This window comes from Bufo gargarizans, chromosome 1, assembly GCF_014858855.1.
Source record: "Bufo gargarizans isolate SCDJY-AF-19 chromosome 1, ASM1485885v1, whole genome shotgun sequence".
Lineage (NCBI taxonomy): Eukaryota > Metazoa > Chordata > Amphibia > Anura > Bufonidae > Bufo > Bufo gargarizans.
In genome coordinates this window covers 193,598,955-193,611,015 of record NC_058080.1, presented here as the reverse complement: position 1 = coordinate 193,611,015, position 12,061 = coordinate 193,598,955, and the positions used below count along the sequence as shown (strand labels likewise).

The 12,061-nt window shown below is 40.8% G+C and overlaps 2 protein-coding genes across 2 annotated transcripts in view; both read right to left on the bottom strand.

The window, feature by feature from the left end:
* Positions 1-6,118: 6,118 nt before the first annotated feature.
* UCP1 (uncoupling protein 1) lies at positions 6,119-10,882 on the bottom strand. The gene is made up of 7 exons (XM_044300754.1): positions 10,741-10,882; positions 10,367-10,513; positions 9,541-9,739; positions 9,194-9,391; positions 8,129-8,230; positions 6,878-7,058; positions 6,119-6,782 (listed from the first exon to the last, which is right to left on the bottom strand). The coding sequence occupies exons 2-7, from the start codon at positions 10,490-10,492 to the stop codon at positions 6,668-6,670; spliced, it is 921 nt and encodes a 306-aa protein (XP_044156689.1). The 5' UTR covers positions 10,493-10,513; positions 10,741-10,882; the 3' UTR covers positions 6,119-6,667.
* Positions 10,839-12,061, bottom strand: part of TBC1D9 (TBC1 domain family member 9) — a 107,487-nt gene continuing 106,264 nt past the window's right edge. The window contains exon 23 of the transcript XR_006390836.1: positions 10,839-10,937. The gene's annotated coding sequence lies outside the window, so the exon portion shown is untranslated. The remainder of the gene's footprint in view (positions 10,938-12,061) is intronic.

Sequence of the window (12,061 nt, the reverse complement as noted above, 5' to 3'; positions counted from 1 at the left end):
GCCCAGAAAACATCCCCCACACCATTACACCACAACCACCAGCCTGCACAGTGGTAACAAGGCATGATGGATACATGTTCTCATTCTGTTTACGCCAAATTCGGACTCTACCATTTGAATGCCTCAACAGAAATCGAGACTCATCAGACCAGTCAACATTTTTCCAGTCTTCAAGAGTCCAATTTTAGTGAGCTCGTGCAAATTGTAGCCTCTTTTTCCTATTTGTAGTGGAGATAAGTGGTACCCGGTGTGGTCTTCTGCTGTTGTAGCCCATCCGCCTCAAGGTTGTGCATGTTGTGGCTTCACAAATGCTTTGCTGCATACCTCGGTTGTAACGAGTGGTTATTTCAGTCAACGTTGCTCTTCTATCAGCTTGAATCAGTCGGCCCATTCTCCTCTGACCTCTAGCATCAACAAGGCATTTTTGCGCACAGGACTGCCGCATACTAGATGTTTTTCCCTTTTCACACCATTCTTTGTAAACCCTAGAAATGGTTGTGCGTGAAAATTCCAGTAACTGAGCAGATTATGAAATACTCAGATCGGCCCATCTGGCACCAACAACCATGTCACGCTCAAAATTGCTTAAATCACCTTTCATTCCCATTCTGACATTCAGTTTGGAGTTCAGGAGATTGTCTTGACCAGGACCACAACCCTACATGCATTGAAGCAACTGCCATGTGATTGGTTGACTAGATAATCGCATTAATGAGAAATAGAACAGGTGTTCCTAATAATTCTTTAGGTGAGTGTATATATAAATATATATATATATATACACAGAGTGGATATAAAAGTCTACACACCCCTGTTAAAATTTCAGGTTTCTGTGATGTAAAAAAATGAGACAAAGATAAATCATTTCAGAACTTTTTCAACCTTTAATGTGACATATAAACTGTACAACTCAATTGAAAAACAAACTGAAATCTTTTAGGTAGAGGGAAGAAAAAATATAAAAATAATATAATATGGTTGCATAAGTGTGCACACCTTTAAACTAATACTTTGTTGAAGCACTTCTTGATTTTATTACAGCTAGTGATGGTCAGTTCACAGTGTTCACCAGCGAACACATGTGGGCTGCCATCTTTAGTAAGGTAGACTCACCCCTCCGGCGATGCACAGGTAAAGCCCTTACCTGTGCCTGTGCTGTGAGCAGGTCTGAAATCAAATGCAGTCACCGGGAGCAGGCAGTTCCGAGAACAGCCCGATGAAGGCCCCCTGCGGCTGTTCTCGGAACTGCCTGCTCCTGGTGACTGCATTTAATTTCAGACCGGCTCCCGACACAGGCACAGGTAAGGGTTTACCTGTGCATCGCCGGACGGGTGAGTCTACCTTACTAAAGCTGGCGAACTGACCATCACTGATTACAGCACTCAGTCTTTTTGGTTATGAGTCTATCAGTATGGCACATTTTGACTTGGCAAGATTTGCCCACTCTTCTTTGCAAAAACACTTTAAATCTGTCAGATTGCGAGGGCATCTCCTGTGCACAGCCCTCTTTAGATCACCCCACAGATTTTCAATCAGATTCAGGTCTGGCCTCTGGCTGGGCCATTCCAAAACCATAATCTTCTGGTGAAGCCATTCCTTTGTTGATTTGGATGTATGCTTTGGGTCGTTGTCATGCTGAAAGATGAAGTTCCTCTTCATGTTGAGCTTTCTAGCAGAAGCCTGAAGGTTTTGTGCCAATATTAACTGGTATTTGGAACAGTTCATAATTCCCTCTAGCTTAACTAAGGCCCCAGTTCCAGCTGAAGAAATACAGCCCCAAAACATGATTCTGCCACCAACAAGCTTCACTGTGGGTATGGTGTTCTTTTGGTGATGTGCAGTGTTGTTTTTGCGCCAAACATATCCTTTGTTTATGGCCAAAAAGTTCAACCTTGGTTTTATCAGACTATAACACCTTTTCCCACATGCTTTTGGGAAACTTCAGATGTGTTTTTGCAAAATGTAGCCTGGCTTTGATGTTTTTCTTCATAAGAAAAGGCTTTCGTCTTGCCACTCTACCACATAGCCCAGACATATGAAGAATACTGGAGATTGTTGTCACATGTACCACACAGCCAGTACTTGCCAGATATTCCTGCAGCTCCTTTAATGTTGCTGTAGACCTCTTGGTAGCCTCGTCTTTTCATCAATTTTGGAGGGACGTCCAGTTCTCCAGCACTGTTGTGCCATATTTTCTCCACTTGATGATGACTATCTTCACTGTGTTCCATGGTATATCTAATGCCTTGGAAATTCTTTTGTACCCTTCTCCTGACTGATACTTTTTAACATTGAGATCCCTCTGATGTTTTGGAAGCTCTCTGTGGACCATGGCTTTTGCTGTGGGATGCGACTAAGAAAACTTCAGGAAAGACAAGCTAGAGCAGCTGAACTTTATTTGGGCTTAATCAGAGGCACTTTAAATGATGGCAGGTGTATGCTGACTCCTATTTAACATGATTTTGAATGTAATTGCTTAATTCTGAACACAGCTACATCCCCAGTTATAAGAGGGTGTGCACACTTATGCAGCCACATTATTTAATTTTTTATTTTATTTTATTGTTTTTCAATTGAGTGGTACAGTTTATAGGTCACATTAAAGGTGGAAAAAGTTCTAAAATGATTTTTCAGCACAGAAACCTGACATTTTAACAGGGGTGTGTAGACTTTTTATATCCACTGTGTATATATATATATATATATATATATATATATATATTCTGAACACCATGTACAGATAATACTTTTACAGTATTTTAGTAATCGTTTGAGGGCTCATGATGCACACAACTAATGTTGTTTTGCGGGCATTTTGCAGAACGGAACGGCCGGCCCATAATAGAACAATCCTATGCTTGTCCGTAAGGCGGACAATAATGTGACGTTTTATTTTTTTGCGGAATGGAGTAATTTCCGTTCTTTATGGCCCCATTGAAGTGAATGTTTCCGCATACGGGCTGCAATAAAAATGGAACGTACATGGACAAAATATAAGTTTGTGTGCATGAGACCTAAACTTTAGGGATCCCAAGTGAGACAATCCACTAAGTATGGCTGTAGCTCCAACCTGTGGGTGGACAGTCTATACCAGGTGCTTTCCAGTGCTGTGTCTTCTGGTGAGGGGATACATTTGCTGCTTCTATTTTATTCATGGGATTTTAGACTATAAAGCACCCCTGGTGCATTATCTCTGGGATTTTTGCATTGTTGGCCTGTCATTCGAATAGTTCTTAATTATCAGACTGTAGTAGGTCCCACTCTTAGTATTCCTGACGATTAGCTGTTTTGCAGTAGCTCCGACATTGGAGCCACCCAGCTGTGTGAATTGTGTAGTGGATGGAGCTGGTAGCTACAGCACTGCTTCCAATGTACTGAATGAGAGCAGCGCTGCAGTAAGCATCTATGTAGTTCTGGCAACAGAGCTACAGCAGAAAGGCGGATCTGATATTGATGACCTTTACTACGGATAGGCCCTCAGTATAAAAACCCTGGAGAAGCCCTTTAAGGTACGGCCATGCGGTCAGGTTTCTGCCAGGCAATTTTGGAAGTCAAAATCATGAGCAAATTCAAAAAAAGTATGTGTTCCTGTATACTTCCTCTCCTTTTATAATTCACACCTGATTTGGCTTCCAGAACTGCATGTAAAAATCTAACCATGTGGCCATACCCTTACACAAATCTCATCCATACCATGTAAGAATCCCACAGTGGAAATAGACCTGTGGTGTGGATTTTAAAGCCACAGAATGTGAATTTCTGCTGCAGATTTCCACTATGGATTTCGCATTTTTCCAATGTATTTATCAAAGTGTACTGTAAAATATGAGGCGGAAAATCCTTCCAGTGTGGCTGCACCATACCATTGGTGGTGAATAACTATAGTTCTCATTAGATCTCATGCACATGGTTGTATTAAATTGGATAGGGACGCACATCATAATGACAGATCTTCTGAAAGACAAAAAATGTGGCATGTTCTGTATTAGGCCTCATGCACACGACCGGTGTGCATTCGTGGCCGTTGTGCCGTTTTCCGGTTTTTTTTTGCGGACCCATTGACTTTCAATGGGTCCGTGGAAAAATCGGAAAATGCACCGTTTGGCAGCCGCATCCGTGGTCCGTGTTTCATGGCCGTGAAAAAAATATGACCTGTCCTATTTTTTTCACGGCCAACGGTTCACGGACCTATTCAAGTCAATGGGTCCGTGAAAAAACACGGATGCATACAAGATTGTCATCCTGTGTCCGTGATCCGTGATCCGTGTCCGTTTTTTCCTATCATTTCAATGGCAAACTTGACTTAGATTCTTTTTTCATTTTTCATGTCCGTGGATCCTCCAAAAATCAAGGAAGACCCACGGACGAAAAAACGGTCACGGATCACGGACCTACGGACCCCGTTTTTGCGGACCTTAAAAATAAAACGGTCGTGTGCATGAGGCCTAACTAAGGTGTTCTTCCCTAGTATCATTACTGCCAGGGAAAAATACTGTGCGTATGGAGGCTCTGTATGGCGGCACAATCTGTACCAATGGGATTGTAATATGGAATCGTAGGGACTCTGTGTTCCGTCTTACAGCATCCATGCATTCCGCTTTGGTTACTAAGCATGAGAAAGGTTACCGGTTTCACAATACAGACTGCAATTCTCGTTTGCATCCATCATCCCCTAAAGTGAGGAAAATTGGCTTCTACCTCACTTTTTTTTTTTTGCCTTCCTCTGGATCAACTTGCAGGATGACAGGCCGAACTGGATGGACAAATGTCTTTTTTCAGCCTTATGTACTATGTTACTATGGAGTGTAATAATATTACAGGCTATAGTTACTAGAGAGGGGTCGTTGATCCAGGGAGTTATTCTGATTGCCCGATTGGAGTCGGGAAGGAATTTTTGTTCCCCTAAAGTGAGGAAAACTGGCTTCTACCTCACAGGAGTTTTTTGCCTTCCTCTGGATCAGCTTGCAGGATAACAGGCCGAACTGGATGGACAAATGTCTTTTTTCAGCCTTATAAACTATGTTACTATATTCCTCAAGTAGAAATTACAGTAGTTACTTAGAGCTTTACTACTTTTGCTTTCTATGTCCATATAGTATTAAACAAACATTACACGTCATGGTTTTCTTAAAAAAATATAGTCTTTTATTCAGCTTATTTTCCAATTTGAAATAAATATATATATATATATATATATAGACATACAGAGAAACAAAAATGTCGGATGGTCACATCTCAAGCCTATTTTATAATCTGGTTTTACCTGCCACATGACCATGAAATAGATAGGTTTTTTTAAAGTGCGAAAAGTACTGTTCATGGGGCTCCCCCTGCTGGCAAATGAACCAAACAACTCTTGACAAGTAAGTAGACAGTATACTGGTATCAATGGGCAGTGTTGTTAAAAAAATTATAATGTTGCCCACTAATATAATTTTAAATGGTAGAAAAAGCTTCTGCAAATAAGATATGAATATTACTTTTTTTTTTATAGAACATGATGTTAAAGAGGTTCTCGGTGAAATACATAAATGAAAATACTTAAATATTACTTCATTATAAATATATTCCCAAATACCTTACATTAGTTATAATGTCTCCTTTGTCTGAGGAGCAATCATCAGGAGAAATAAAATGGCCGCTATCCTATTAGTCCACACAAAACCTGTCCTAATCACACAGCAGGACAAGTAACTTCACAACACTGATCTATAGAGCTGCCTCATCCTTCTCTCTGCTCTACTTGTCAGGGATTATGATCCTGAATACAGATGATAAGTTCTTTAGCTGAATCTCTGTAGGAATGGAGTTCATAAGCAGATGTGGCTAATAAGCAGCAGCACTTGTATGCAGTCTCCATTACCACAGTCCGTCCTGTCCATCCTCTCTGTACTTCATATCTCGACATGAACTCCATTCCTACAGAGATTCGGCTAAATATCATATTAAACTGTATTCAGGATCATAATCCCTGACATGGATGAAGGATGAGGCAGTTCTTTCCTTCAGTGTTGTTTAGTAACTTGTCCTGCTGTGTGATTAGGACAGGTTTTGTGTGAACTAATAGGATGGCGGACATTTTGTTTCTCCTAATCATTGCTCCCCAGACAAAAAGAGCCATTATAACTAATCTAAGGTATTTGGGAATATATTTATAATAAAGTAATATTTAAGTATTTTAATTTTCTTAATTCCCGGAGAACCTCTTTAACTTACTCTTCTGTTCCTAAACTACATGCATACAGTATACTAATACACAGTCATGTTCAGACAGAGGTTTTCTTTACACATACTGTATTGTGTACCAAAATCCACGTGTGTTCAGCAACCCATTGAATTTTTTTTCCAACACAGATTTGAAATCTGTCAGGAAAAAAAATAAAATAAAAGAGTGATGATTCCTTTCTTGACGTGGAATCATCACAACATCTCTGCGGCCTCAAATCTAGGGTCAGCCCTGGACTTCTACTGTGGATTCCACTGCACACACGTCAGATTTGCAGTGGACTATTACTATAGGCTGTCGCACACATTATAATGTTTGCCTCATTACAGCCATCTACTGCTACTTTAGTATATACATGTGTAATGTACTAGGAACAAACAGTCGTATTAGCAGATTTGGATATATTTTGAGCCATGGTCTGCATTCTGGACGTAGGTGGTTTCACACTGCGTATTCAACCCTTTGTCTGGACATCATCATTGCTCTCTTCAGTTGCTCATAAGACACAAACATGACAACGTTCCAGGATCCCAACCTCAAAAATGAAGGGACAAACCTGTGAAGAAATGAAAGATAGTAAGATTCAGAATAATCTTAAATTAGCTTTTTTTCTATTATCTCTGTAATGTTATATATGGATATGACAATTACCCTTTATAAAAGGCAGTCGGTCCCTCCTTGGTGAGCATGGTCCATGCACAGTTAATAGCAGACTTGTACTGTCCAGGGGGAGAATTCATATACCTTGTCTTTACCACATCCACTGGGGAAGCAATAACCGTAGTACAAAACCCAGCTCCAAAGGCAGATACAAAATGGCAAGGGAGGTTATCTACAAAAGACCAAAGCAATATATAAAATATACGTATACACTGTCAGCCCCGTGCACTTACCCTGCGGTATTTTAATTACATTGTGTCCCTGACTCTAGTAACAGCTATATATGAAGTTGAATATGTGAGACTGTATAGACATCACCATGTGTGGTCTATGCAGGGGAGTAACTACCATAGAGGCAGACCAGGCGACTGCTATGGTGACCAGGGTAAGTGGGGGCCCAGTCTTAGTTGGGATCATCTCCTCCTCTACTGGCGGTGAAAACTTGGTCAGGACTCTACCTTCTAAAGGAACAGTTTTTAGCAAATGAGGCAGTGGAAAAATGGCCCAAGGGTCATTGAAACGGGTTTAGCCAGAAACCCTTTGGTCCTGTGTGAGGGGCCTAGTTTGATCCTTGCTATGGGGCCCTTACTTCTCTATGTACACCACTGGGCCTATGAATTGTGGTCCATGTGACTGCTGCATTCCCTGGACCAACTGTGGCTCATGTGAGCTGAACGCACTGCACCATAGTAATCTATGATGCTGTGAGTTCCTGCCCAGCCACGGATCATCATTTCAGTATGGAATAACAGATTTATGGTTGGGCTGGAACTCACAGCATCGTGGATTATTATGATGCTGGTAGCTCTGCTCGCATGTGCCATGGTTGGTCCAGGAAATACAGCCATCACACGGACTGCATACACCAATGTGAATGCAGTCTAACGCTTGACTAAATGAACTAACCTTAGCCAAGCAGCAATGACTTATGTAGCACACTAATATTACATGTGCATCCAATATAAGAACATTTTATTATTCGGAAACCTTTTAGAAATGGTTTGCAAACTAGCATCATCATTAAAGGAGAAGTTTCCCGCTATAGTTATTCAACATGGCGTCTGTCTTATAGATTATGCATTTTTGGAAAGGGGGCTGTTGGTAATTTTGTCCTCCTCTGTACAGCTCTGATTCTCATGCTCTAAAACTAATTGTCTCTGTTGTGGACACCCTCAGCGTATAAACACTAACCCACAAAACAAGCTAACAGCAGCCATTAGTCTTATGTAAAACTGTACTTACCGGTCATTAGTTTGTACTGCAGCAGGGATTCCTTTATTAGGTCATAGGTCACCAGTTCAGTGCAATTGACAATTGCATTTCTTGTGACATTTGGGAATGTTCCTGTTTGAAAAAAAATGAATGGAAAAATGTTCAGAATTTCTTAACGTCATAAATAACTTACATTTCCTTACAATGCCAGTGCATTCACGTCCATGTGTACAATAATGCTTATTCTTCATAGAACTATTAATCACTGCTTATTACTATATTCTCGTGAGATTGAACCTGTGACTCTCCAGAAATATGTTCCTCTGTAATTTATGGCAAATAATCTGTAGCTCTAAAGAATGGGTTCACATTGATGGTTGTCATCCCTGTTGTCCTGCTCGGATAAAGGCAGCCAACAGTGCCTGGCTGACCCAGTTTTCTATTATTGGGTCTGTCTATTTTACTGGACAAACTAGCATAGCATCAATATCTGTCACAGGGGCCCCTAAAGGAGCCTCCAAATAAGCTAAGTCTTAAAGGGGTTGTCTCATCTCAGACATTGGTAGCATATCGCTAGGATATGCCACCAATGTCAGACAGGTGTGAGTCCCACCTCTGGAACCCGCAACTATCTGTAGAACGGAGCCCCCAAAGTGAACAAGAGTCCACTGCACATTAGCAGCCACCCCCTCCATTCATTTCTATGGGAATTCTGAAAATAGCCAAGCACTGGCTCAGTTATTTCCAGCAGTCCCATAAAAGTGAGTGGAGCGGTGGCCGCGCTTTCCATTTGTTTCTTTGACAAGTGCACTCGGTCAGATACTTTTGTATGTCCTATAGATGTGAGTTGAAAACATGTGCAGTGCGCCCTCGTTCACTTTACTGGCTCTGTTCTAGAGATAGTTGCGGTCTCAGAAGTGGGACCTGCACCTATGCCACCAATGTGTGAGGTGACACAACCCTTCTAATTGTAGGTTTTGTAGAATTATATGTACTCACTATACAGTTAGAATGAATATACCAGATTATCTACGGTATAGCTGCACACATTGGTGATATCTTATTACCACTGCATGTGGCTTTAATAATATGTACCTTTCCAAAGGCCTCTCATTCCTTCTTGCCTTGCGATGGTTTTGTATGCATCCATAGTACCATTGTATCTCCTCTTCACCCCTTGCAGAGTGACCTGAGCTTGGAATCGGACTTTTACCACATCAGTTGGCTGGGCTATCGTGACAGCCAATGCCCCTGTCGTACATCCAGCAAGTATTCTGCTTACAATCCCCGCTTCTATAATAAGAATATACAGTGATGACCAACAGATACATATCATTACTGCTTCATTTTATACAGTACTCTTTAGTGTAGACATAATTGGGCAAAATGAAAATCAGAATGTTTTGTGTCCCCTTCTAGGCATCCTTTATACATATACTTACTCTCTTTTCCATTGGTGTAGTAGAGTTTGACTGTGTCATACAGCCCAATTCTAATGGAGGCAAAACTCATTTGTCTTTGGAGTCCGGCCACTAATCCGTTGTAGAGGCTCTTGGGTCCTTCAGTCTTCACAATTGTTCCTATAGTGCCAAAAACTCCTTTGTATCGAATTCCATTGGCTGCTATTGACTCTCCTTGTATCTGAAATTATAGAAACATTTTTGTAGCACATATGATTGTAGATGGGATATGAGGGCCACCTTGGACGGTTGGTATTACTTTGGTGGCACCTACTGTACATACCTTGATCAATGGGGTGAGTTAATAGGTCGGAAGTAGCATAAATAATTGCAAGTCAGCATCCGACTCAATGAATGAAGGCGGAATAAGTGCAATGGAATATATGTGAGAAACATCTCAGTAACCACATGGCAAATGCGGATACCTAGCTTGTCAGGCAGCTGTTCTGAAACTACAACTCCCACAATGTTCTTTTGACTTCTATGAGAGTTACAAGAACAGCCAAGCAAGTGTTCATGCTGGGAGTTGTAGTTTCGCAGCAGCTGCAACGCCTAAGTTTGCTGACCATAGGTTAAAGCATATCGTAAAAGTAATATAGTAAATCGTATATGCACAGATATATGTGCATTTAGAGGGTTTTTTCAAAAAACTTTTATTTGGTACACTACATAGTTTCCTGTGGTAAACCCGACCATGCACAGGCGCTCATCATAAATTTAGTGTCTGTGACATCACTTATTTTTTTTGTGCGCTCTCTATACCTCTGTATTTTTTTGCATTGCCCCAAAAACCAAAGCATGCCCTTACCTGTAGCCTGACTTTTGCTGTATCCAAGGGGAATGTGAAGAGGTCAGCTATGCATGCCGCGGTGCCAGCACCGATAAACTTCACAGCTGGTGTAGGGGGGATGTCAGAGGGTCTCAGTCCAACCATTTTGATCAGATGTATTTGAAGCTGGGCATAAAAAAAAATATAATATTGTTTTAATAAACTGTGGAATGTCAATTGTCATATCACTGCAATTATGTGAATGCAAAGCCAACAAGAGTAACTCATTCATTTACAGTCATTCAATATGAAATCCATAATCATACTAGCCATGCTTACAAGAGGTAATGATTTACAAGCAGAGGGAATACTTCTCTCATGGTAACTTGGAGCAATCTAATGTTCATACTTACTGGTCACACTGGAAAGATATCTGCTTCTCTCCTTGCTTGGTCTCTCTGAGAGATTTCCCTCTGTGCCAATCCATTCATCAAGGCTCCTTATATATAGTCAGCCAGATCTAGGTGAGATGCTGAGGAGGAGGTCATACCTGTGAGAGGGCCAGAGGATGCACACCCCTAAGCCACGCTCCTCCCTCCAGACACAAGCACTGCTCAGAAGAAGCAGAGAATAGTTATTCCTTGGAGGTCTATTGCATAAAGTTAAGTTTTTTTAGGATTTTTTGTTGATTCATTGGTTGTAGAGAATAGCGGTCAATGTTGTTTTATATCTCCAGCTATGTATGATAATAATATATTATCAGAAAAGAATAACTTCATAATATTTAGTATTTTGGTGAATAACGTTTTGGATGGTCTTACAAAACAAAACATGGAGGTCTTTTTTTGTTTAAATGATTTCTATAAGAATATAGAGTAGTTACAAGATTCTGGGAAGTCTCTCTGGATAGCATTCCTATTGTTTTATAAGAGACAACGTGTGCTTCAGCATGATACACAAGGAATGACTTCAATTTTTCTAATTTTGAAAGAGGTCTGTATCATAGACATAAGTTGGAATCAATATACAGTATCTTAATTTCTCACTGCTATTGTTTATCAAAATGACTAAATCAGGCAAGAAATGATAATGTTTTTAGGGCTCACTTCTGATAGAAGTCCACCATCACTATGACACTGACTATTGCTCAGTAAAATATTTCTCCTCCTCTACAAAGAAATATTATGATCCCTTTAGCCAGAGGATAATCAATATTTAATTGACTCTACTTAGGCTACTTTCACACTAGCGTTTTTGCTAGTTCCGGCAGGGTCCAGCAAAAACGCTTCCGTTACTCATAATACAACCGTCTGCATCCGTTATGAACGGATCCGGTTGTATTATCTTTAACATTACCAAGACGGATCCATCATGAACTCCATTGAAAATCGATGGAGGACGATCCGCTTTCTATTGTGGCAGAGAAAACGGATCTGTCCCCATTGACTTGCATTGGAGGTCATGCCGGATCCATCTTGCTCCGCATCCCAGGACGGAAAGCAAAAAACATGTTGCGGTTTTCTCTCCAGTCCGGGAACGCAACTAAACGGAACGGGATGCATCTTGGAGCATTCTGTTGTGTTCAGTTCAGTTTCTTCCCCATTGACAATGAATGGGGACAAAACTGAAGCTTTTTTTTCCGGTATTGAGCCCCTATGACGGATCCAATACCGGAAAACTTAAACGTTAGTGTGAAAGTACCCTTTATTTGCTTTACAAGGTATATCCGGGTTA

Bases quoted from the DNA above. Each gene is read 5' to 3' on its own strand.
- UCP1 (XM_044300754.1), bottom strand. From the start codon at position 10,492: ATGGTTGGACTGAGACCCTCTGACATCCCCCCTACACCAGCTGTGAAG. The intron at 9,392-9,540 runs GTAAGTATATGT...TTCTTATTATAG, and splicing joins CTACACCAATGGAAAAGAGA to AAGCGGGGATTGTAAGCAGA. The intron at 6,783-6,877 runs GTAATTGTCATA...ATTTCTTCACAG, and splicing joins CCGACTGCCTTTTATAAAGG to GTTTGTCCCTTCATTTTTGA.